The sequence below is a fragment of the Xiphophorus maculatus genome, chromosome 1 (genome assembly GCF_002775205.1).
Source record: "Xiphophorus maculatus strain JP 163 A chromosome 1, X_maculatus-5.0-male, whole genome shotgun sequence".
Taxonomy (NCBI): Eukaryota; Metazoa; Chordata; class Actinopteri; order Cyprinodontiformes; family Poeciliidae; genus Xiphophorus; species Xiphophorus maculatus.
This window is the reverse complement of record NC_036443.1, coordinates 16,386,098-16,410,563: the sequence shown is the minus strand read 5'-3', so window position 1 is coordinate 16,410,563 and position 24,466 is coordinate 16,386,098. Positions and strand designations below refer to the sequence as shown.

Genomic DNA, 24,466 nt, shown 5'->3' with positions numbered 1-24,466 from the left:
AATCAGCAGCAATATGCAGAAACCTTATGTTGCCACTTCAATGAACTATAATTACTTGTTGTTCTGTTTTTAACCATTAAGCATTACCTTGTTGTAAGAAGGAAAGCTTTACATGTTAAAATGTAAATAGCAATTAATAACTTGAATGATTTTTAACCTTTATAAACGACCAATTTCATACACCCAAAAGTTTCCCTGAATAACTCATTGGTAAAAATATACTTAGATTTCTGAGAATATCACTTTTTCTTAATTTAAAGCTAAAAAGTTGTACGGTTGTTAAAGTTGTAGAAGATTTTGAATGATTAAAAAAAAGGCACTTAAATATTGGAAAGTTGAAATAAATGTAAAAGTAGTATGAACGTTCAAACTGCGATATTTGTTCTTTAGAGAATGCACTGCTAAAAAAAAAGATTTAGTGAACTAACTTTATTCTCTTAGTCAACGTCAGTTTAATTGAACAAAATCAGTGAAATGTGACTTTCTGTTCTCCTCCCAGGTGCCCGGTGTCTCCGAGAACCGTCCCTCTGTGCTGCGGGGGGATTCGATGCTGGTGTACCCCCAGGGAGAAAAGGAAGTGAAGTACCGTGGTTATGTTTACAGCGTGCAGCTGGACAGCGTCAGACTGGGCTTTGCCTCGGAGTAAGACTGAGACGCCCAGTAACAACAAAAAGACAAGCAGTCCACGACTCTCAAACAGAGATTCCTCTCTCATCGCAGATTGCTGAATCGATACATGAAGGGTAAAGACTTCAGCTTGATTGAAGGGATAAAGTTCAACGTCGAATTCACCATCAACCGCCTGACGGTGCGTCTCCAGCACAGAGCTGCAGAATTCGCAAGGATCCACAAACTGAGCAGTGTGCTGTTTCCTGCTGCCCCACCAATGCCACGTGAGGAACCGGACCTCCCCACACTCAAGTAAGCATCTCTACATGTATAGCTCTCTTTCTCCCCCACTTAGTTTGCACCAAAAACACGTGTTTCAGCTTAAGCGTGCTGTGAACTTCAGATTCAACCTCAATAATATTACGCTAAATAAAAGATAAGTTGGGACAGACATTTTGGAGGTATTTTAAAACATACCTCCTTCATGATACTGCTCAACCAGTATAATCAGAATAGTCTCAACAAAGACAGTGTTGACACAGGCTAAGCATTTCTACAATAACAACCAGGGGGCCTCCTTGAACACGACGCGCATCAAGCCTGAGAGAATGTCTGTTCCTCAAGGTAAGAATCAGTCTGCTTGCGCACACCATGACAGAGGAGGTCAAAAACAGACTGTGTGGATGAGGTCAAGCTGCTTTTACTGTACTGCACTAAGAACACAATTCATTTCCTATTTCTGTTTCCTGACAGACTGTTTGATTATCAGCTGGAGAAAAACCCAGAGCAGTATCAAGCTGTGCAGCACATTGTTGCCGGTTCATCCAGACCTGCGCCGTATCTTGTGTTTGGCCCACCAGGAACAGGTGAAACAAACCAGTAGAAATGTGCTCCTTTCGTGTTTGTGTGGTTCATTTCTATGTTGTGATTTAAAAATGAAAGAGATTGAAATTACAGTACATGTAGGTAACTGATGAAGCAGTTGTCAATTCTGCTGACTCTCCACATGTTGAAATGTTTAAGAGCAATGATCTTTATCCTATACTAACAAAAGATTCCGCATATAATGATGCAAGTTTCGTCCATACATAGCGGAAATTATGTATATAAAAGACCTTCACAAAACTTGTCTGTATACGCCCAATATTTTATGGCGGGAATCATGTTATGTTAACTGAATACAATTAGGGTAAAGCAGAAATACAACAAAACTGTGTGAAACGTAAAAAGATGTGAAAACCTGAAGTTGCTATTCTGCCGCTGCTTCATTTCAGCAAAAGTAAGCACTTTTATTCTTTTTTTTTTTTAAATGTCATTTTGAATTTCACGGCCTATTAAGGTAAAACTGTCACTTTGGTGGAGGCCATCAAGCAGATCGAGAAGACCCAGACGTTCTGCCACATCCTGGCCTGCGCTCCCTCCAACAGCGCCGCTGATCTGTTGTGCACCAAGATTCGCGAGCATGTAGACGAGCGCAAAGTCTACCGAGTGTACGCCAGCAGCCGGGACCCAAAACTCGTCCCTGAGCACCTGAAGGTCAGCGCTGACTGACAGTTTAACTCACTCACTTATTTCTGCTCATCTCTCATTCTTGGCCAAAAATCAACGTTTAGAATCATTCCTGCCGCTTCTGTTTGGGACAATACACTGGTTTTGTTTTTGCGTTTCTTTGATCGCATACTGTTGACGTCACTGCATTCATATACGTTTGTGGTTGTGTTACTCCACAGGCATGCTCTAACCTCTTAGGAGATTCTTATATTTTTCCTGCAAAAGAGGAGCTGATGGAGTTTAGAATTATTGTCACCACCCTGTTAACTGCTGGAAGGTAGAGAATAACTTTCAGAACTAAATATCTTGCTAATCTGCACTTTTTCTGCCTGTATTCTAACCAAAAGCCACCAACATTTAACGTCACAAATGGAGTTCGACAATGTGATTTTCTACCCGTTTCAATATTGCAGGTTTGTGTCGGGCGACATTCCTTCTGGACATTTCACTCACATTTTTGTGGACGAGGCTGGACACGCCGTGGAGACGGAGTGTTTAGTCCCCCTGGCAGGTAAAAGAGCACAATCTGGAGCGTTTTCTGCAATGGGATTTAGTTTTATTGATAGTTCTCTTAACATGTTTTGCTTGTTTTTAATATGTCACATAGGATTGCTAAACACTGAGACCGGACAGCTTGTCCTGGCTGGAGACCCCAAGCAGCTCGGACCCATCCTCAGATCTCCTTTTGCACTGAAATACAGAATGGGTAAGAAGTGGAGATGGACTGATCAGAGGTTTTGTGGTCAATACCCAATCACTGATTATGTAAAGCCCTGACCTACTAATACCAATTTCTCTTAAGAACTAAATGCTTTTTTATACTTTCTTCTCATATTAAAAACTAACATTCTTAATAACAAAATGTATGAAGCAAAAGAAATATTTTTCATAACTGGCCAAAAGTTACAGAGCTTGTAACGCACTCGTTTATTGTATTTATTTATTTTATTTGCACAAATGTAGAAGTTAACATTTTGCTTCAAAATCTATAAGAACTTTGGATTATTTAAATTTAGAAAATACAACATTTCAACAGCTGACAGAGACACTCTTCATCATCTTATATTACAGATTAACAAAGTTATCATGTCAATGCTGCACATGTGAGGAATCGCAGCTTCAGTAGACCTGTACCTTAACTAGGACATTTCAAAAGATTTCCCAAAGGATGAAGCTGAGCAATTTTGGTGTAATATGTTCAGCATCCTGACATAAGTTTGATCTCTCACAATATTCAAAAGTAGCAATCTGAAGAAACAGCCAGCATGCCATGCTTTTTAGAAGCCTGTAGGTGTGTTGCTATGGCCACAAACACAGCTTGACCATCCAGACAGTAATATTCTAATCTGCCTCTTAATGTTTTCAGGTCCCTATGTAACACGTGTGTGAGCGCATACTTTTTGAGCCTTCACAAAATTTGGCGTCCCAGATTTTAAAATGCTACAACTCCCTTTTTTTTCCCCAACTTAGATACAGGATCTCAGAAACATTGAAAGTTTTGACAACATTTTCTCAATTGAAAATATCAATCTTGACTTATTCCAGCATGACCTCTGTTTGCGCTCAAACATGGCGAGTTCACCAGTTATTTCTGGTTCCAGTAATCACTTAATTTATTTAGCATCTCCTGTAGAAACAGCTGGGGTTTTTTAGCGACATTTCAGACGACTTTCACTCTAAAATAAAGCTTTTTGTTACTTTGAAATGTATTGTTTGAAATATTGTGCTGTCTGCAGGAATGTCCCTCTTGGAGCGCTTGATGACCGATTTCCCTCTTTACCAGAAAAATGATGGCGTCTACAATAACTGCTTCGTGACCAAGCTGCTGCGCAACTACAGGTGAGTCAGAACGTGATGCGTAATGTGACAGAAAGAATCTGCTCGGGTTTTCAGAAGACACCTTATAATGCGTCTCTTTCAGGTCTCATCCTGCCATTCTCAAGATTCCCAACGAGCTCTTCTATGAAGGAGAGTTGCAGGCTTGTGCCGAGGAGTATTCACGCAACTTGTACTGCAGATGGGAATACCTTCCAAAGCCGGTATTTATTCTGCCATCAAAAAAAAAACCCACACAGAGTGAAGTGCATTTAGAAGCAGTTGAATTAGAAATCAAACTGACAATGAAGTATTTTTTACTGCCAGACGCCACAAAGTCATGATTTTCACGATTTTGCGATTTCATGATGCTGTTGCTCAAGACAGTTGCTTTTCTGTTGCTGCGTTTAACTTGGATTCTTGTATTGTGGTGTTGGGACCAGTGACGGTGTTTGTTTCTGACTTCTGATTGGATAGATTAGAAATATCTTTCACTGTTGCTTCGTTGGCAAAATTCAGGTGAACCATCAGCAGAGTGACAGGCAAAACAGAAGCCTCTAGTCTTACACAAAAAGAGAAATATACAAACAAATATAATAAGAGACAGTAGGTAAGGGCAAATTTATAACTTAAAAAAAAATAGTTTAGTTATTAGAGTCAAAGAAATGGGCAGTTCAGTTGTATTTTTTTTTTAAATGTATAAATATACTTGTGCATAAAACAAATTTGTGTATGAATTACAAAAAATGGTAACACTGCAAATAACAGCAGGGATGTAAACAGTTATTGAGTGTTAGTTTATTGGGAGAAGTGATGATCACAAAGTCTAACAGCTGCTGGCAGGAAGGATCTACCATGAGGCTCTTTCATGCAGCAAGGATGCAGTCTGTCACTGAAGACGCTCGCCAGTTTGCAAACAGCTTGTAGCAAGAGAAGAGAGACACTATCCAAGAGAGATAACTATAATCTTAAAAGATTGTTGTACAGATTAAAAAACATGTTTTTGTTCAGAAAATACAGAAACTTGAATTTATGTATTTTAGTTTATATTTTAGTTTGGCAAACTAAAATATCTTTTGTATTTGTTAAAACTAAATGTGCCACAGCTATTATCGCTATTGTGGGGCAGTTGGAAAATATTGATAAGTATTTATATTGTTAAAAGCAGTCTAAAAATTACAATTTTTTACAAAGTGCCTTGACAGCAATGCAACTACTATTTAGACAGTGATCAAAATTGGTAAAAATTCTGTTAATAGGCAGGTTGAATACCAGTAATCCCTCAAAAAATTCACTAAATGTATCAAACTATTACACTTTAATTCTTAGTCTGAAAACATATCAAGATAGCATGTTCAGCATTCATTTCATTTTGAGTTTAGAGCAGGGGTCTCAAACTCGCGGCCAACTGCGGCCCGCGAGTTTGATATAATGGGCTCTTTGCACCTGCCGCTCTGACGTCACATCCGCATGCGCAAATACGGCTCATTTTTTTCCTTATGAGTGACCATGACCGCAAGGAAAGATAAACTCGTATTTCAAAGGCAATTTAAGCAATACCATGAACACTGTTGTGTTCCACGGTGCACAGTGTCTTCTAAATATAACAGTCGTTTAAGTTTTCATGGATTTCCAAGCGATCCTGACTTACAACAACGATGGCTTGTCAATATTCGTCGCGACAACATCAAGCTAACATCGCATAGCAAAGTTTGCAGCCTTCACTTCCCTCCGGATCAGTTTCATCAGCCTAAAACTCCTGGCGGGAGAAGAATGGTTAAAAAAAAGGAGCCGTCCCTGTGCTATTTCAATGGAACAACTTCTGTGTTCAGCCTGGAAGAGCCAGTGTATGGGAAAGAGTGATCCGCCTGTGGAATGCACGTATGCAGATCACGATTATTGCTCTGTCCCAGAACCAGCTGGCCTGGACATGGTAATAAATGGAAACCATAAATTAAAAGAAGAAATAAAAGCCCTAACAAGCCAGATCGAAGAACTGAAAATCCATTCTACCTTCAGATTACAAAGGTTCACAGGGTCTGATAATGACATCCGATTTTACACGAGGTAAGCATCCACACCGCAACAAACCTTTTTCTTTTTAAAATCTGTGTTACTCGCCCCACCTCTGGTTTCTTAATTAAATATGTCTGAACTCAAAAATACAATAAACAAAAACTAGAAAATTCCTGAAGAAATTTAACCGGGGCCTGCCAAAGTGTGCCCGTCGGTTTGGACCCAGCGTTCTGATGCTAGAAATTAGCATCAATGCTAAAAAAAGCCGCAATCATATGAGGACAATGACAAGAATGTTGACTAACATGTACTTGCACCGTTCAGTATGATAAAGTAAGTGTATCAGCTAAAATTAGCAAAAATGCTAATGTTAGCATCATTGCTGTCACTAGCATGTGGGACATCACTAGGATGTTCTCTATAATGGACTTACTCCATTCAGTATACTAAACATGTCTAATAAGTCAAATAAATAGCTAATAGCTTATTTAAGCTAAAATGCTAATGCTAATGAACTGCCTTGCTGCGCAAGGCAGTTCCCTAACCTGGGAGAAAAAGATAATGCAGAATAATATTATTGCACCGCCTGCGGCGGTGCACTAACCTCGGAGGCATGTTGAGGCTTTTATTTTGAAATTTTTGTTAAGCTTAATTTCAAAGGTCCAAACTAATCCCATGTGTAATAGTCATTGGGTTAAATCAGTTATATAATGCTCAAAACACAAGTAGTTGATGTAAAAATATTCAAGGCTTTTATTTTGAAATTTTCTTTATGCTTCATTTCAAAAGGCCAAACTAATCCCATGTGTATCAGTGCTTTGGATACAAAAGTCACATAAAGCCAAAAAGAGCAATTACATGATGTAAAAATATTCAAGGCTTTTATTTTGAAATTTTCAGTATGCTTCATTTTAATGTTCCAAACTAATCCCATGTGTAACGGTGACTGAGTTAAATCGGTTATATACAGCCCATAGCAGCAAGTAGTTGTAAAGGCCAGTTCAGTCCTCCTCTGTTTCAACTGAGTCTTCCACTATAGTTGGAACTACAGTGATGCGTATTTGTAGTCCTAACCAGCAGCCAATAGCCTCCTGAGTTCCGTTGCTATGGTAAATAATTCTCTCTGCCAACTGTCAGCTGTGAGTGAGACATGCAGGGGGAGACAATTCTCTGTTTGAGCCAGCCAGTTTGAACTAAAAAAAGCATTGGAAACAACTCCTTCCCGTTCGGGAACCGTAATACATATTCGAAAGGCGTTTGAAGCGTATGAGAGAGCTATTTGTCGTCTCCGATAGTCCCGCAATTCATATCTCTACGTCACTCACAGTATTAACAGCGATAAGAGAAAGAAATGTTGTGCCCAGATCTGAAATTTTTGAGAAATATATGAAAATACATGGGAGAGAGCCTGAGAGAGCGACAGAAAATCCTGTCGCATGACTTTGCTCTGAAGCACCGTGACAGAAAACCGTAAGCCCTAGAGAAATTTCGAAAACATTTTACCGGAGCAGGCATGCGTATCAATGTCAGGACCGAGTTTGATACCAATCGTGCGATATTCATGGGCGTGACGGCGATTTCAAAATTATTTTGGGCTCAAAAATTCTCTTCATTTCTCACTCTAAAAAAGCGGCAGTTGGTGTCAGTTATGCTCTGCGTTTTGGCAGTTGGAAAATTTGCTCGTTTTTCGCTTTTTACGTCGCCATCGTAAGTCCAATTCCTTATAAAAATAATAGCTCCCTTCTCGGCATCGAGCCGCACGTTTTGATACCACTTTTGTGGGGGTGCACGCAGCGGTACGAGCCGCATTAACGGTGATGGAAGAAAAATAAATCTATAAAGATAGATATAAATAAATAAAGAGACATTCTATTGGGTGTAGAATAATAGGTGCCTGCCATGCAATGCATGGAGGCAGTACTGACTTGCGAAGCAAGTCAGTACTGCTCTCCTTATGCATTGCTATGGGCAGGCCCCAATTATGGGGCTTCTCGTGCTTCCTCATGCTTCGGAAGCAAAAAGCCCGAACCGTAATCTCCCCGTTACTTGGTCTCTGTCTGACACTAACGACAAAAAACACACATTAAAGCAATAAACTTAAAAATGAATACAAAATAACGTAAGAACATTGTCCGTTAGAAAGAATAAGAATGTTTAGATATTTAAATAGTACAATTGTATTAGTAAAATGTCCGAGAATATTGCCTATTAGCATAAGCTAAAGCTAATGTTAGCCACGAAGTTTAAAGAACTTTAAAGTAAGACTCACCTTCATATCCATGAATGTATGACGATACATACGTCTTAGAACCTTTTTCCAGTTTGCTTGATAGGGCTTTAGATCCCGCCTTACAAATACGATGTACATCGTTAATTGTTAGCTTTGGCAAGCGCTGCAAACACCGACTGTAAAATGACATCTTTAATAGCCCGGACAAAAATGAGCCGCTTTTCCCCGAATGCGGAAGCTGAGGTGCAAAGAGCCCATTGGCACTTTTCAGTGTTGTGTGCGAAGCTGAACGAACTTACCAATCACGGTGGAGTATATTGCTCTCGGGGGCGGGACATCGGCCGGGCCTATTTGCATTTTCTATTTGTCATTATTTGCATGCGGTACATGCGCAATTTCCGTGGCCGCTCCCGCTTCACGTGCTTCAGCATCCAGTCTAGACCCGGAAGTTGCTGATCAGTGTAACGTAATTAAGGTTAGGCGCTGTAACGCTTGGGTTGTGTTTAAGGGAGGAGAGGAGGCGGCAGATTCGTCAGGACGGTCAAAAACTCACAACCACACTGGTACTGGGAATTCCACAGTGTTGTCCTTTAATAAATACGCTCTTCACCAACCTTACAAAGCCCGGTTGAACGGCTGCTATATTATCAGACATGAAAATTGAGCAGCGTCCAAACAACCCGTAACATTACTAAAAAGTTAGGGAGCTAACATGTCCGTCTAGCACGTTTCTCCCACGCTCTCTACAGAGAAGCCGTGGCGCATACTTCTGACATCATTAGCAATACTAGAGTATCTTAAAGAGACACTACACAATTACGGCTGTTACAGCGCCTGACTACGGCCAAATATGGTAATAGGCAATCAGAAAGGTTCGGCTGAGGAGACCGTGTGTGTGAATGTGGCCCAGCCTCACCCAGACTCTACCTCCAGCGGCCCCCGGGTAAATTGAGTTTGAGACCCCTGGTTTAGAGAAAAGAGAGGAATGTACAGATAAAGAAAAAAAAAATCATTTTGGTATATTATCACAAGACACTGCCGAAGAGAAAAGTTTTACTCCAGGTGCCACACATTCACAGCTGGATGGTTCTACACTATCGTTTATGAACACAGCTGATGCTAAAGCTCACCACTCCCATAAGAGGGAGATAAAACAGTGAGATAAAAAAAAGAGATGAACTGTCAGCAGAAGTAGTATTTTAATTACATGTTCTCCTTGCACTTTAAAGACTAAGTTAGATTCAAACTACCTCTATCATGATGAAAACCTGCTTGAAAAGAATAGAATTAAAGGTTTGTTTTGTTTGAATCGATGCAGATGGACTTATGAGTCAAACGTTTGTGGTAAAATAGAAAGTTCCTCCTTACCAAAATACCGTATTTCACTGACTGAAGTGTTTTTATATAGAAGCTAGGTGAGCTTCCTGTTATCTTGGTTTCCAACAGGGATTCAGGTTATTTTAACAATGTCTTTCTGTGTGTATCTTTCAGGGCTTCCCAGTGATTTTTCATGGGGTTGCTGGTATTGATGCTCGTGAGGCCACCAGCCCTTCGTTCTTCAACGTTGCAGAAGTGGAGGTGATAATGGACTACGTGAGAAAACTGCTGGACTCGCAAGGGAAGAAAGGAGTGGCTAAAATTGCTCCCAAAGACATAGGCATCATCGCCCCCTACAGGAAGCAGGTGTGAATTGTTTCCAAAGACAATCGATGATGACCCCTTGATTTCCAGAACATAAATGGCTGTTTTATAATGAACACCATTTTAATGTTGTAAAGACTGAATGGTACTGCTGTTTTATTTCTTTGTATAACACAGGTTCAGAAAATCAGACAAGCCTTGGAAAAAGTTGGGAAGAACTTCAAATGTAAAGACATGAACAATCTGAAGGTAACAATTTTTCCCTCTATGATGATGCGAGGAGATTATGGGAGAACAGGAGCTTTAAAAGTGTGTTCAGACATTCAGTGCTGAGTTTATAAAAGGGGTGGTAAAGTTCCAGGAGGCATCCTGACTGGACGCCAGGGCGACCTTAACTGGCTGCTTTTGATGCGGAGCGGCTACAAAAGTATATTAAAGAAGCATTTCTATTAAAAATAGTTATTGATCCAGTTGGTGATGCTGGATTGCTGTTAGTTTAAACTGTGTGTGTGTGTGTGTGTCAGGTTGGTTCAGTGGAGGAGTTCCAAGGCCAGGAGAGGAGAGTAATCCTGGTGTCCGCCGTTAGAAGCAGTGCCAACTACATGGACTTTGACAAAAAGTTCAGCCTGGGCTTTATCAAGAATGAGAAGGTAACTAAAACACACACACACACCCCACACGAGGCGCGCTCGCCTCAAATGTCCGCATGTTGTCCTGACTCATTGTTTGTCCAGAGGTTCAACGTGGCTGTGACTCGAGCCAAAGCTCTGCTGATTGTGGTGGGAAACCCCCTAATGTTGAGCGCAGATCCTAACTGGGCCAGGTATATTTCACACGTACACGTCTCTCACTTTTACGTTACAGAAGCTAAATCATAGATTATATTGAATAAAATTAATCTAGCTTTTTTTTTCTGTCTCTTTTCTGCAGCTTCATCGAGTACTGCAAAGATGAGGGAGGCTACAGCGGTTTCTCGCATGCTGAGGAAGACGAGGAGGAGATCGTGGCCAAACTGTCCGCACTCTACATCAGCATTGAGGCTGAAAGTAAAACACATTTCATATGTCTTTTTAATTTAAATTAAAGAAAGAGCTGTGTTATTATGTAAACATTACTTTTGAATGTTTCTCCATCCCAGTTGAGACTACGGAGAGTGTTGTTCAACAGCAACTGGACCCCGAGTGGAGGAATGACATGTGAGCAGCAGAGAGAGAGAGAAAGAGAGGACGACTACCTGGGAAACTTGAAGAGCGACATTGCATTACAATTGTCCTGGATAAAAATTACTATTCAATATTAAGTCTGAAACAATGTCAGCATTCAAGTAATATTGTCCAGAAGCATATTTTAAAGATCAACATTTAGCCAAAGACCAGAGGACAGAGACAGAGGAATTGTACCAATAAGTGCTCAACTACTAACCACTGCAAACATTAGCTTCCGATTACAACTTCCTGGCGACTAAGGTTACGTGAAATTCAGGGACATTCTTCTCAGGTTTGATCTGTTTAACTTAATCACTGTTTTTTTTTTTTTTTAATTGAGAAAATAATTTTTGTTGAATCACTGGTGAACTTTTTTTAAACACTGTGTTTAATAAAAAGTATTGTGTGAAACATGAAATTGAATGCTCACCAAGTTCTTGTGACCATTGCAAAGAAACTCGAGTGTATTTGATTTGGATTTTATCTGATATACAAAATAATACAAAGTACTAATTAAGTATGAAGAGGAGAAAAAAAAAAATAAAGACATGGTTTGTATTTCCAGAAATGATCAGAAAACTATCGTGTATTTGCATTCAGACCGATGGCAGCAAAGCTCAAACCTTTCCACATATTCTGAGTAAGATTCATTACCTCGACAGAGCAACCGAGAAGAACCAATCCAGTCAAGGTAATGAGTTTCAAAAATATTTTATTAACACGGTCATCTCATCCAGACAAAACAATCCTCTCCTGTTTGCAAAGCGTTTTCTACAATCAACATTTTCTCTTAAGCTATGCATTAGACATTTAACACGCGGCCCAAATGTGCAGGTATTATTTCTAGGCCGTCAAATCTCTGAATATAAATGTATAAAACAGGTGACTTATCAGTTTGCAATGGTGACAATAAAAGACAAAAAAAGGGGATCATGGATTTTAAGGTGGACTGATGGAAAAACACTCAAACTGTAGCATAAATGGGTTTAAGGACTAGACATGCGCATATGATGCGTCAAAGAATTTAAAATCTGATCTAGAGAGAAAAACCTGTATGTTAGTGCATATTATTAAAAAAAAAAAAAAAAACTTGGCCGACAGAAGTGTTGCTGCTGAGCAAGAGATGGCACTGCTCTTCTATAGATGACAGACCAAAACTGTATATAAAAATGGCTGTAAACGGAGCATATTCAGCTTCAGAAAATCTTTTACGCAGTAATGAGGCAACTGTATACAGGATCTGAAACAGAACTGAGATCAGAGAGGAGGCTGGCCTGGTGGAGGGAAAGCATTTCTCATGTCTGTCAGAGCCAGAGGAGTGCAACTGCTAGTATTGTCCTCAACAGTACAGCACTGTTTGCAGTGCCAGTTTAAGCTGTCGCCATTACTGGGAGGGACCAGTGTGCCGTCCGAAGCCTCTCCTTCCAAATCCTGTCTGCTCTTTCAGTGTACTAGTGTATGCTGGGCTTAATTAGGTGTGAACAGGTTCTAAATTTAGTCTCTTGCAGAACGGCAAATGGTGAAAAACAGCTCGGCAGACACAGCACTTGGCGGCATACAAGTTTTAGAGTACAAAACTAATAGTGGTACAATGCAGATAACCGCCACATAATCTGGTGTATAAAAGGAAACCAAGTGGTACATGGAGGTTTTAGAAAAAGCAGAAGGAAGCAAATCTAAAGAAAAAAAAGAAAAGAAAAAAACCCACAATGCTGAAGGAGAAACAATGACAGGACAGGAAGAGCACATGACCCTTCTCTGTAAACAGAATCATGACACGCAAGCAGAAGGCATGGCATTTTTAAAGAATAATGCACATTTAAATACAAACATACATTCATACAGAAAGAAGGGTTCAATCTGCCACACAAGCAGACTGGTGTGCTGGTTACAGGAAACAGCAGGATAGGAGCAGAAAGTTGGAAAGAAAACATTTAATAATAACTGATTTGTTTTGCTTTTAAACAGGTGTGGCAGTCTCTCATATACGTCTGCATCTGTGGAGTAAGTACAGTCTATGGAAGCCACGGATTTAAGGTTTCTCTAAGTTTGTTCTGCATGTCTGTGAGAGTCCTCCCTAAAGTGTTGATCAGCCAGCAGATACAGACTCCTCACAGTAACTGGCAGCCGCCCCGCTTCTTGCGCTTGCGGACCTGCAGCGCTGCTCTGGTAGCCATCTCAAACACTTCCCGCACGCCGTCCTTAGTCTTGGCTGAGCACTCCAGGTAGCCAAAGGCACCGATGCGTTGTGCCATGTCTTTGCCCTCCTCAGACTTGACAGGCTCCTGGAAAAGGAGGGTGAAATTTGAAAACGCTAATACATGGCAAATGCTGGGATACTTGTCATTTGTTGTAGTAAGCGTATTTCTTCACCTGTTTCATCTTGGCCAACTCTCTGCGTGTGTGTTCATCGTTTCTAAGGTCCTTCTTGTTGCCCACAAGTATGATGGGGACGTTGGGACAGAAGTGCTTTACTTCAGGGGTCCATTTCTCAGGAATGTTCTCTGAAAAAAAAATTGTGATGCATGAGTTTAGAGTTCCAGCAAAGTGCATGTCAATTTCTTTTCCTCCCAAAGAGTGGGAGAAGTTTCCCTTGTGACAGTACAAACAATCATCAAGAAGCCACTGACCCCATGGCTGATATGCGGTCATTCTTTGGAAGGATGGTACCAAATGAGGCACTATCCACGTCACAAAAACTGGACACTTACATTCTCTCATGAATCTAAGCGTACATCTCAAGTTTTTCAGGATAGATGGACATAAATTAGTTTGCCGCAAACATTTTTAACCAATTTACCATCCTTTGAAACTTTATTTTCAAAGGATGAACATTAAATTAAGTACTTTCCATTAACCCTATATTTAACAACTGGTGCAGTGGACAGTCACAATATGCCTTACCTAAACTGTCAGGGCTGTCTATGGAAAAGCACATAAGTATTACGTCGGTGTCAGGGTAGGAGAGAGGCCGCAGTCGGTCATAATCCTCCTGGCCGGCAGTATCCCACAGTGCCAATTCCACCTGCACGACAGAGGGACAGGATAAGAAGGCTGCTAAAAATCTGCAGCTGACTGGAAGCTGAACTACGAAAGAGGATCACAACAAACAAAATCAGTACTGACGAGAGCAGAAGTAAAATTCCTTTGCTACTAGCCCTAAAAAGCAACTTCTCAGTGGTAGAAGAAGTTCCCACAGGCCTTGGGCTGTTAATCAAAGTGGCGGCAGTCCCAGAGAGCCTGACCTGCTCTTGATAAAATAAATGTCCTGCAAAAATCATTTTCAAAACCTCAGCAGTAGAACTACCAATTTTAGAACACTGTAGCCTGAAACTGTCAGTGCATGCAACACTAACCAATCCTCAGCTGCATCGCATCCCACAGTGTTTCTTGCAATGCATTTTGCTGGCCTTATTAAACAGATCTTACACTTCAATAGCATCTAAAACGGAAGATAAAATCTGGGAATAAACAGGATTAATTGTATCTTTGAGACCAACCGTCTGGACACTAGTAGGGTCTTTTGAAATCTGTTTGATTAATTTTTCAAATTCCATTTCCCTTGCATCCCAACTTCCAGTTTTTCCATTTTATTTTTCAGAATTTGAATTTTCCATATTAACCATATTTATTAACCTATAACATTATATGCAATGGTCTGTTGATAGAGCCCATATTTGAGCCAGACCAAAAAAAAAAAAAAAAAAAAACATGCAATAGCCTAGCATTCCTTTAGTGTATGCTAGACTTAAAGTCGTTATTATGGCAAGAGATGCAACAGAGAAGGATAAGAAGAGAAAAAGGACAAAATGAACAAAAAGAAAATTGAGTCACAGATAGAGCTATGGTAAATAAGATTAAACTGAATGGCTTGTAATGACTTCAACTAAAGCATGAATATGACAAGGAATGTAGTTAATCTCGCATGTAGCACCACTTCCTGAATAATTTTCCATGCTTTCATATACGTTTTTCCTTCAAGCCCCGAGTTATCAAGGAGAGGAAATAAAGCTGAGGAAGTAAAACTGTTGGAAACAAGAGCAGCTAACAAATTAGAGCTGTGCATTAGACAAGACCTGCAGTCAAGCTCATAAGTAAAAAGCCTCCAATCCCACTTTAAAAAAAAAGAAAAAAAAAAGTATAAATCCCAACAATTTGGAGGAGGTAGGGAGGAACGTTTCCCTGCACCCCACTTTTTATTAAAAGAAAAGTAAGTAACAGGCTCTTAAACTGATAAAACGTGACATTTTTTTTCTTTATATATATGGTGTAAATAAAATTTTACATCACAGAACAATGGAAACAACGCTGACATCACATTTTGCAGCACAGGAAACGGGAAAAGGAAATTAGTCATGATCTACAGGGAGGGTGAGGGAACTGAACCATAGACAGGAAGGTGGCAAAGATTCAATTCCTGTTGTTGGCTAGAGATGTGTACCTTTAAAACAATGAAATGCCCCAAAGAGCTTTGCTAACAATACACACCTATAGCCATGAATCAAAATCGCACGTGGTTCACATCCAACAAGGTCAGGAGTGTCACATAAAACCACCTGCTCTCAACGTCAGTTCTCATCACAGGTCAAAGGAAAACTGAAATCAGTCTCTTCCACTAAATCCCAGCAGTCCTCTTTGTGAAGTCAAAAAAAAAAAGAAAAAAGAATGATGTCATTGCTCGTGTGTGTAGCTTGTCTAGTAGTGACTATTTTTTGCAGGGTAACAGGATCATTTGAAAATCTCGAGCCTAAATTTCTACAGGATCAATAAAGTTATTTTTCTGTTTCAAGTCATCAAGAGCCGCCTCTAAAACCATGAAGAGGCATATACAAAAATACAATTAAGCTGCACACAAATTTAAACTAAGACACTCAGTAAATGTCCGAGATTTAAAATACAGAATACCTGTTTGCCATCAACTTCAATGTCAGCGATGTAGTTCTCAAATACAGTGGGGACGTAGACTTCTGGGAACTGATCCTTGCTGAAGACGATGAGGAGGCAGGTCTTCCCACACGCACCGTCTCCAACTATCACCAGCTTCTTTCTGATCGCAGCCATCTAGAAGCAACAAAGATTTTATCTTTAGGTTCAGGTTTGATGGAGTGTAAGCCATACAGAGATACTGGTTTCAAACAAGTGACGAACGAGAAGCAATGTAACCATAAATGGCGAGTAGAGACAGGAAAAAACAGGGGAGGGAGGAAGACACTTGTCTATTTAAGAGCTGCACCTCTTCCTGTTCCTCAGCAGTGTGCAGTCTATGGGCCTGGCAGCACTACCTGCTGCTTCATCTTTACATATCAGTACATGAGGGATTAACAGCCCCCTCTGATTTTCTCTGACACATCATTACCGATCACATTCGTTTCCCTATGCATTTCCCTTCTGTCTATGAGAGATGTGTGAATGCAACATCAATCTTGCTTGTCAGAGAAATTGTGATGTCATCATGGATCAATTCTCATGTCCCACATGCTGATAATGGAGAAACGGCAAAATGATGCAATGCTCTGGCTGTTTAACAGATGCATTATCTGCTACAAATCTCCAACTCTGATTCATACATGCAGTTGATTAGAAACAAGTAAGTGATAAAATGACAAAAAATGCTCAAGTCAATATCTGTACTTTAAGTTTTGTTTATTTTTTATTAGGGCTGCACCAATAAATTGGTCCCAATTTCCTTAATTTTGGGAGATTGATGATCGATCTACACGTAATGAGGCTGATCTCATCTGCCGCTGCAAATGTTTCAAAACCACCCACTTTCCTCTGTTGCTCTGCCGTGAGAGAGGGCTGGCAGATAGATCCACCCACCAGGTCATGCCTGCCATTTGTAAGTTTCTTGCTACATTTAGTAACATTTCAGACAAAACAAAGTGTATCTGCCAAAATCAAAATCAGCAGGTCAAGCTTTTTAAAGATTGACAATCAGCTAGAAAACTCCAATAAGTGCACCACGATTTCTTTTCTTTAAAGTTTGATTTTAATGTTTGTTCATTAACCAAGCTGTTCAGGCACCCTGTGGAAGAACCTTACGACAGTGTCAAACAAACGTTCCCAAGTTCTAAACCACAGCGCTCCTTTTCAATACAACATCATAAGAGAGACAACCTTGGTTAGCATTTATTTCTACACATTAAATCAGGCCAGTATACCGTCAGATACTCTGGAGAGAGCCACCTGTTCTCTGTGATAGCAGGCTGCTACTGTTTCCATACATCATACTGATATTGCCAGAGGGAAGCTCCACATTCAGAAACAAACCCACTGGACTGGCAGCCGACACAAGAAGCTTCATAAAAAAATGAGGCTGCTCCTGCACACTGAGTAGTGTGCAAAATGTAGTTTACTGATGTCAGCAGCTGTCACACCAGGCTCTCCGCTGTTACAGTAGCATGACAAAGCACACATTAGGGGAAGTGGCCCTTTAACTTTGAATAAATGCAAATCTGAAGCGTTTCCACTGAACAAGGAAGCGCACAAATCCAAAGTACTATTTTCCACAGTATGTCAGTGTCAGTCACCAGGTATGTTCAAACATCCTTAAAATTATGTAGCATGCAACACATCACCTATGTAATGTGTTGCATAAAACAGCAGAACAAAGAAGTGCGACTGAGTCACTGGATTTTAAACTGTAAACATTGGTTGATTATTCTTTCCTAAAAACATATACAAGTAAGATTTTTTTTTTACACAAAATTTATCCTTAAATTGCATTTCAGCTCACCAGAAGAGATCAGAAATGCATAGCATTTTGCATTCACAGTAAAGCCAGGGGTTATATAGGCTTAATAGCATTTCCTGGTCTTCTTCTGTTGCCTGTCATCACTTGTCTCTCAAAAACTTCTCCCTCTCTAATCTGTCATGTTTGTAAACTGGTGTGACGTTGTCGGTTACGTCTTCCACTGGGTTGAACAGGCAGCCTGTTTGTGAGCTTGAGAACTGCTGCCACCTAATGACTGGAGTTTTGTGTTTCATTCATATTCAAGCATGAATAAAAACACTAATGCCCAAAACAATCCTTCAGTCTCCCAGGTCCGGCCCACTGAACAGTACAGCCTTAATGCCGATCTCAGGAGAATTCCTTTTTTGGTGGCTGAAATGTTAAAGCTAAGCCAAAGTGGTGGGAACATTATATCTAGAAAATGACAATAGATCAAAACATAGTTGACAGCATTTACAAAAATGTTAAAACACTGAAAACTACAATGAACTCAAATCTGCTTGTAGAGCCCAAGGAAAAAGGAATACTATTCAAAAATCAAAGTTTCAGTTTATATGGAAAAATTTTAACATGCATAAATATTTTAACTGTATATCTCCATAGCCATGGAGGTGAAAGCCACTTCTAAGTTATTTGAACCAGGGCCCAACTCAAGAAATCAAAATGAACATTATGGACATTCTGAATAATGACCCATAATTATTAACAGCATCTGTATAATTGCTTCCCAAATACAAAAGCTAGATGCTTATTAGAAAACACGTTCTCACGCCTTGCATGACTCTCCCTGAAATGGAAAGGGAGCAAGGGGCAAAGTCATCTTTCCCAGTACATGTGGCATAGATTCCTCATTTTTCCACAATGGCAGGTTGTGAACTGCCACAGGTAGCAACACATTAGCCAGGCTTGCTCAATGTTGGTAACAAGGGTCAGAAATAGCACAGAACTAGAAGTGGGTGACTTTATACAACATAGCGTTGTATAAATGCTTCCTCCTTGTGAACTCCAAATCAACCCGTCAGCCAGGAACTCAAACCCAGTGAAAACCAAACCTGAAAAAATTCATTTATATAACCTACATTTCTTTTCTCAGAGTGCTTGCCAATCTCTGACCATAAAGTTGTAATCTTGACATTCCACCTTTTTTTAAACCACATTTTTCAACTGTTTTAGCTCATAGTAAAAAAAAAAAGTTTTAAAATTGAATAGAAACCTTCTTGGGACACATTAAAGCTTTTTGAATGAGCTTTTAAATGATGGAATAGGGAAAACCTGCCTTATCAGACTATTGTTAAAAAAATGGCTGGGCAAACAAATGTGTTCTTGATTTAAGAGCAAGAAGCAAAGTCTGTACAGGCTATATGTAAATGGTCCTAAACACAAATCTTAACTATTTCAAAGAGTCAACAATCTGATCTGACAATATTAGGAGCCTGTAAATAAAGACACTAGAAAAAACACATCTGATCAAATGAGAAGACAAAAATGTCTCAGGCAGTTTCTCTAAAAAATTTTATTAGCAACATGAAGTCAGTCAATTACGTTTAATATTTCATGGTCAACAGAACCCATCCTCCTGAAATTCCTCTAGGTCAAACTGTAAAAGGTGATTCTGTTGACAAGTTATACTACACAAAAAAAATAATAAAAAAAAGAAATAAAACTAAAAACATTAAGTTAGTTAACATACAAGTTATTTCTAAAAGAATGTTTGTTCAAAGCACTCCAATAATTTAGGAAATTCCTTGAGTAGTTAGTTTGAAAAGGTGCAAAAAACAAAAACAAAACTGAAAGCGCATTGGCTCATAAAAAAAAAAAAAAAAAAAAAAGAGTGGGAGTAAGTTTTTCCTGCCGACTGGCTTTAAGTTTATCTCACTTGGCAGTTTGCACAGCAATGCTCTGACCTGCTGCATGTGCAGATAAAACAAGCTTATATTGTTTCATGGGTATTGCTCAATATTGGCCTCAAAACAGCTATCAGTGTATCCGTAGTTATGAGCATTTTTTTAAAGGGGATTTTGGGTATTTGTGCGTTTTAGTCATTTACAGGTGGCTGTGATCCTGAACCATTGCAATATTGGGTGTTTACTGCACTTACCGTAATTGTTTTCCAAAGTGACAGTAAACTTGAAATACAATTTTCCTCATTCTATTGGACTTTTTAAACAAACAAAATTTACTTAACGCAAAGGCTTTGTGTAACTTTCCTCAAACTGCTCATTTAGGGCAATCCAGGCTCACTGTAGAGTAATTTAAGGAGCAAACCTGCTCAGCTTGCAAAGGATAAATGAGCACCATAGAGTTGCTTATTGTTCAGATAAAATCTAAAGAACACAGCTCTAGAGGTTTGCCAATTCAAAAAATATTTTTTCCTCCCCATTAACAACAACAACAACAACAAAAGACATATTATAACTTAGGCAACACGAGAGAAGTCAAACACACATTTTGAAGGTCGAGTCTAATTCTAGACTATCTAAACTCATTCAAGATCGAGGCTATGGAGGCTGAAGTCAAAGAACCAAGTTGGAGCTCAAAATAGGACAGAGCCACTGAGACTCCCGCTGTCCAATTCATTACAGAGTACAGCTCAGCTCAAAGTATACAGAAAAATAACTCAACTATCACACAGAATTATCTCTTCAGCTGCCACTCAGAGATCTGGTTTCAGTTCAAACAAACTGAAAGTCCCAGATTCTAGGGGAATGAAGCAGATGAGAGGCAGTCAAAAGTAAAGCATTGAGCACTGCAGCACCAGCAGATTAAGGGCAACAGAAATGCAATATGCATGCCTCTAATATTTCTCCAGTATGTCTAAACAAGGGGTTAAATTTGCATGTGGGAGAAGGAAACATCTTATGACATGAAACAGATGAGGAATAAATTATGCACAGTTTACCATAAAGTAAAAAGATATGACTATATAGACTTAGAGAAATTAAAACACCTGACAGTACAGCACCCTGTTCTCTAGTCTGTTTGCTCCATTATGTCACCATCTGAGGGCAAATATTATGAATTCTTAGCTAGTTCCATGCCTCATTATGCAAAAAAATAAAACTACATGCAGCACAAATGAAAGCTGACATCTGTGAGCAGCCTCAGCTTATTCCTGGCGTTCTAATTCCGGTCTATTTAGAGCTGCTCTTAAAGAAACGGTTCAAGAATTGCTTTTCTTAAACAGTAGAACTGATATTTTTCAGGCACTCCATATTATTATTATTTTTTTTTTACTGTAAAACACACTTCAGCTGCATCAGCTCCTTAAAAAAACACAGGCCTCCCAGGAAATTTGGTCTGATGGAAAACTGCCTACGCAAATCTAGGACAGGATATAGTGGTGAATTGTTTTTGAACACCTTGACTGATAAACATCGATAAGTTAACAATGTGCAGACTTGCAGCCCTCCACAGACTACGACTGAGAAATACAGGATGGGGAAAAAATTAGAGTGAACAATCACTCTTCTGTCAGTGCATGACTTAGTAAAAGTCTGCATGTCGCCAAGAATTGAGAACTTGAAGTATATCCCCCAAGCTCGTCATAATAAAAAAAGGCACTGATAGGCAAGGTACATATGATTGTAGAGAAATTACATGCTAAAGTCCAACTACTTTAGATAAAAATATCACAGGTGCATAACCTGATCCACAGTAGTCCTTTATAAAAAGGAGGTCATATACCTGACCTCAATAATGCAGAAGGCATTCTGAGTTTACACCAAGAGTTTGTAATGAATTTTAGCCACTGATTAGACATACATAAACTCAATTTTAACTATTTATGAAAGGCAAAATTATTTTATGTCAGTTGATTAACAGATTAAGTGTTCAAACACTATCAACAGAAAAAAGTTAAGTCCACATTTCAGTCGTGTGTAAAAAAAAACCAAAATCATTTGACCCACTGGAACAGAGGTGACCAAAGTGCAGCCATTTACGGCACTTGAACACAAGAAAGGCATACATTTGGTTTGACTGCTAAAATGTTGGAGTGCAATTTTAACAAATGCAAGGCCTTCCAAAGAGGGGAAAAAAAGATACAAATTTAATAACATTAAAAATGTAAAGACAAGGGAAAAGGTATTTAGTCTTTTAATAGCCATGTTTTTGCTTTTAATTTAATAATCTGGACCACTAACCTCCATCAGTCTGCCCCAGGGCAGCTGTGGCTACTATTCACTAGCTAGCCACCATCAGTGTGTCAATGTGTGAGTGAATAACTGAGGCCCAGTGGAAACGTAGCCGGTTATCAGGGAAACCAAATAGATTTTAATGCAATTTGGCCTTTCATCCATAGACTGTTTAATATCACTAAAAATGATTATTAATTAAAATTTCAACCAAAGTGGCGATTTAAGATTTCTCTTTATTTGCACTTGCATGTCTACATTAGGGCATGCAGTGGAGGAAAAAGAATGGCTGTTGTCAGAGAGGTGCTGATTTTTACTTTGGTTCAGACACTTTCTGCTCGTTTATTTTTACAAGCTCGACTTAATACGTTCAGTTGCAAAGGAGAAAGAGTGCTTGGAGGTCATTTGTTTTACACCAGCTAGGCCTCATAAATATGGATGCACAATGCCGATCATTGTTCACATACTTGCTTCAACACAATTCCCAGTTAACATCGTCTTGTGTTTTATTTATTTTACATTTTAGTATTTAAAAGTTCCACATCTCCCTGTCCAGACAAATGAACTTCCTGTTGCCATATTTCATTCCTAACAGGAAGTCATGATTGTTTTGAAGGATGTATGTGTGGATGAACACTTTTCTTAAACTAATCCCGTGTGCATGACATTTTTTTCCCAAACAATGTGGCGGAGATATTTGCTTTTATAAAGACAAAGCCTGAGTGTAGCGAGAAGTGCTCTGAGGTCTTCTGATCATGATAAAGCGCTATACAAAGCCATTTACCATTGGACACTGAGAGACCGTCACTGAAAAACGCACTTTTTACACACACCCCTTTATTAAACTTTGCTAAACAAAACAAGAGCGAGGTATATACTGCTCTTATTACACAAAATTACACAAATAAGCCTGAAACATTCCAGAAATTGCATACATTGCAAAAATATTTAAGCAGCATACATCTTAAAGTATAAATAGAGATGGTCTTGTAATTCTGCAAATTTTTTCACATATAACTACCTCCAAAAGTATCTTTATCAAAGACATTACAGAAACCCTAATCCCCCATGCAAAACATTTAGAAAGTCAAAATCTAAAGTCTGACCTCAAAGAAACTGAATCAATATAACACAATCACTGTAATCATCTATTTTAGCAATTTTTGCCATCTTGTATTAAATTAAAACCCCTTTCATGCTAAATTGTGGTGCAAATACCACTAAACTGTGGCATTTTAAAAATAAATAAATAAAACGTTAAATCCTTAGAAATCACGTAGCAGCTCCTACCAATTCCCACTACAATTTACACCGTAGTGGGAAGAATTCATGTGCTCTAAATTGGAAATGACACAGCTTTCACTGCAGGAGCTCTGATTTTGTTCTCCGTGTCCGCATACCACTGGGCAAGTCCCCCTGTCCAAGCTCTGCTGGTTAAAATGTAAAGACATACTTTCACGGACATATCATACAAACATCTAATCACAAACAAGCCAATAGCACTAGGTAGGATAACATCCGGCGCATTCATGTGAATCAGCCTGGGAGGAACAAACATGGGAGTAACCCAGCCGAAGCACATCAGCAGTTCTGCAGGTTTGACTTTGGATCACGACAAACACCAGGAGTGCAGTTTTGTTATGGAGAACATGCCAAGACAAGGGAATAAGCTGCTGTGAGAGATGAGGGTCTGCGCTACTGGAGCTGAGCAGCATAACAAGGGTGTGGTGGCTCGGAGAAAGGAATTTCCTCGGGACAGTACTAATGTTTTATCACTTACAACAGAAGAACAGGACAGACTTTGACCGCATAACTAAATAAGAAAGAAAGTCGACCATTTTGAAGATAGTTTTCGATTATTCTGCTCTCCAGGAATTATGTTCAAGAAAAAACACATAGTTCCCAGTCCCTGTCGACTTGTCAAACGTGTTTTCAATAAGAAACCGAAAATAAAGTTGTGCATCTTTTTCCCCCCTCAAAGAGTACAACATGGTCCATTTACGTCCACAGGGGAAGTCTCTCCAGTTAATTAATGTACGCAATGAGGTAAGACATGTAGAAACTGTGTAAAGCTAAATAAGAAGCTAGGAATACCGATAAACGCCGCGTCCTTTGCGTGGACAAACAGGTGTGTCCCCGGCTTACTGCGTCTCTCCTTTACCCTCTTTTTTTTTTTTAAGCCTGCCGAGCAAACCTCGGAAACTGTGAAAAAAAAACTTCTCACCAAGTAACAGGTTTCAACTCGCCGAGCTGCTGCTGCTGGTATTTCGACTCATTAACGTGTCCACTGGAGAGGCGCCGCTTAAACCAAACACTTTCCCCGATACAACAAACTGATGTTAAGGACTGCATACACCTCTCGCAATGCCTCGGCTAGATAACGTAGCAACAGTGAACATTTAAACCTTACCTCTCCCAAAAGATTGTGCCTTCAGCTAACCAAATTCCTCCGTGTTTTCTGTTTGACTGTTGTCCTAATATCCCAGAAGCTAATCAGTGCGACTGGCCGAGCAGCAGCAGCAGTCAAACTGAT

General features: G+C 39.5%; 2 protein-coding genes across 2 annotated transcripts in view; one reads left to right on the top strand and one right to left on the bottom strand.

The window, feature by feature from the left end:
- mov10 (Mov10 RISC complex RNA helicase) overlaps window positions 1-12,174 on the top strand; it is a 17,146-nt gene extending 4,972 nt beyond the window's left edge. Inside the window, exons 9-23 of the mRNA XM_023332767.1 lie at window positions 500-642; window positions 721-921; window positions 1,363-1,475; window positions 1,949-2,145; window positions 2,340-2,437; window positions 2,574-2,671; window positions 2,768-2,866; window positions 3,897-3,999; window positions 4,082-4,199; window positions 9,713-9,904; window positions 10,040-10,111; window positions 10,387-10,512; window positions 10,597-10,685; window positions 10,793-10,908; window positions 11,001-12,174. Coding sequence (XP_023188535.1) covers window positions 500-642; window positions 721-921; window positions 1,363-1,475; window positions 1,949-2,145; window positions 2,340-2,437; window positions 2,574-2,671; window positions 2,768-2,866; window positions 3,897-3,999; window positions 4,082-4,199; window positions 9,713-9,904; window positions 10,040-10,111; window positions 10,387-10,512; window positions 10,597-10,685; window positions 10,793-10,908; window positions 11,001-11,062 — 1,827 coding nt within the window. The 3' untranslated portion in view covers window positions 11,063-12,174. The remainder of the gene's footprint in view (window positions 1-499; window positions 643-720; window positions 922-1,362; window positions 1,476-1,948; window positions 2,146-2,339; window positions 2,438-2,573; window positions 2,672-2,767; window positions 2,867-3,896; window positions 4,000-4,081; window positions 4,200-9,712; window positions 9,905-10,039; window positions 10,112-10,386; window positions 10,513-10,596; window positions 10,686-10,792; window positions 10,909-11,000) is intronic.
- Window positions 11,763-24,466, bottom strand: LOC102229174 (rho-related GTP-binding protein RhoA-D). Its single transcript, XM_005808635.2, has 5 exons — window positions 24,344-24,466; window positions 15,973-16,128; window positions 13,972-14,092; window positions 13,441-13,571; window positions 11,763-13,352 (listed from the first exon to the last, which is right to left on the bottom strand). Exons 2-5 carry the CDS (start codon window positions 16,126-16,128, stop codon window positions 13,179-13,181), a joined length of 582 nt encoding a protein of 193 aa, XP_005808692.1. The 5' UTR covers window positions 24,344-24,466; the 3' UTR covers window positions 11,763-13,178.

Bases quoted from the DNA above. Each gene is read 5' to 3' on its own strand.
- LOC102229174 (XM_005808635.2), bottom strand. From the start codon at position 16,128: ATGGCTGCGATCAGAAAGAAGCTGGTGATAGTTGGAGACGGTGCGTGT. The intron at 14,093-15,972 runs GTATTCTGTATT...TCTGTCGTGCAG, and splicing joins TTGAAGTTGATGGCAAACAG to GTGGAATTGGCACTGTGGGA. The intron at 13,572-13,971 runs GTAAGGCATATT...TTTTTTTTTCAG, and splicing joins AGACAGCCCTGACAGTTTAG to AGAACATTCCTGAGAAATGG.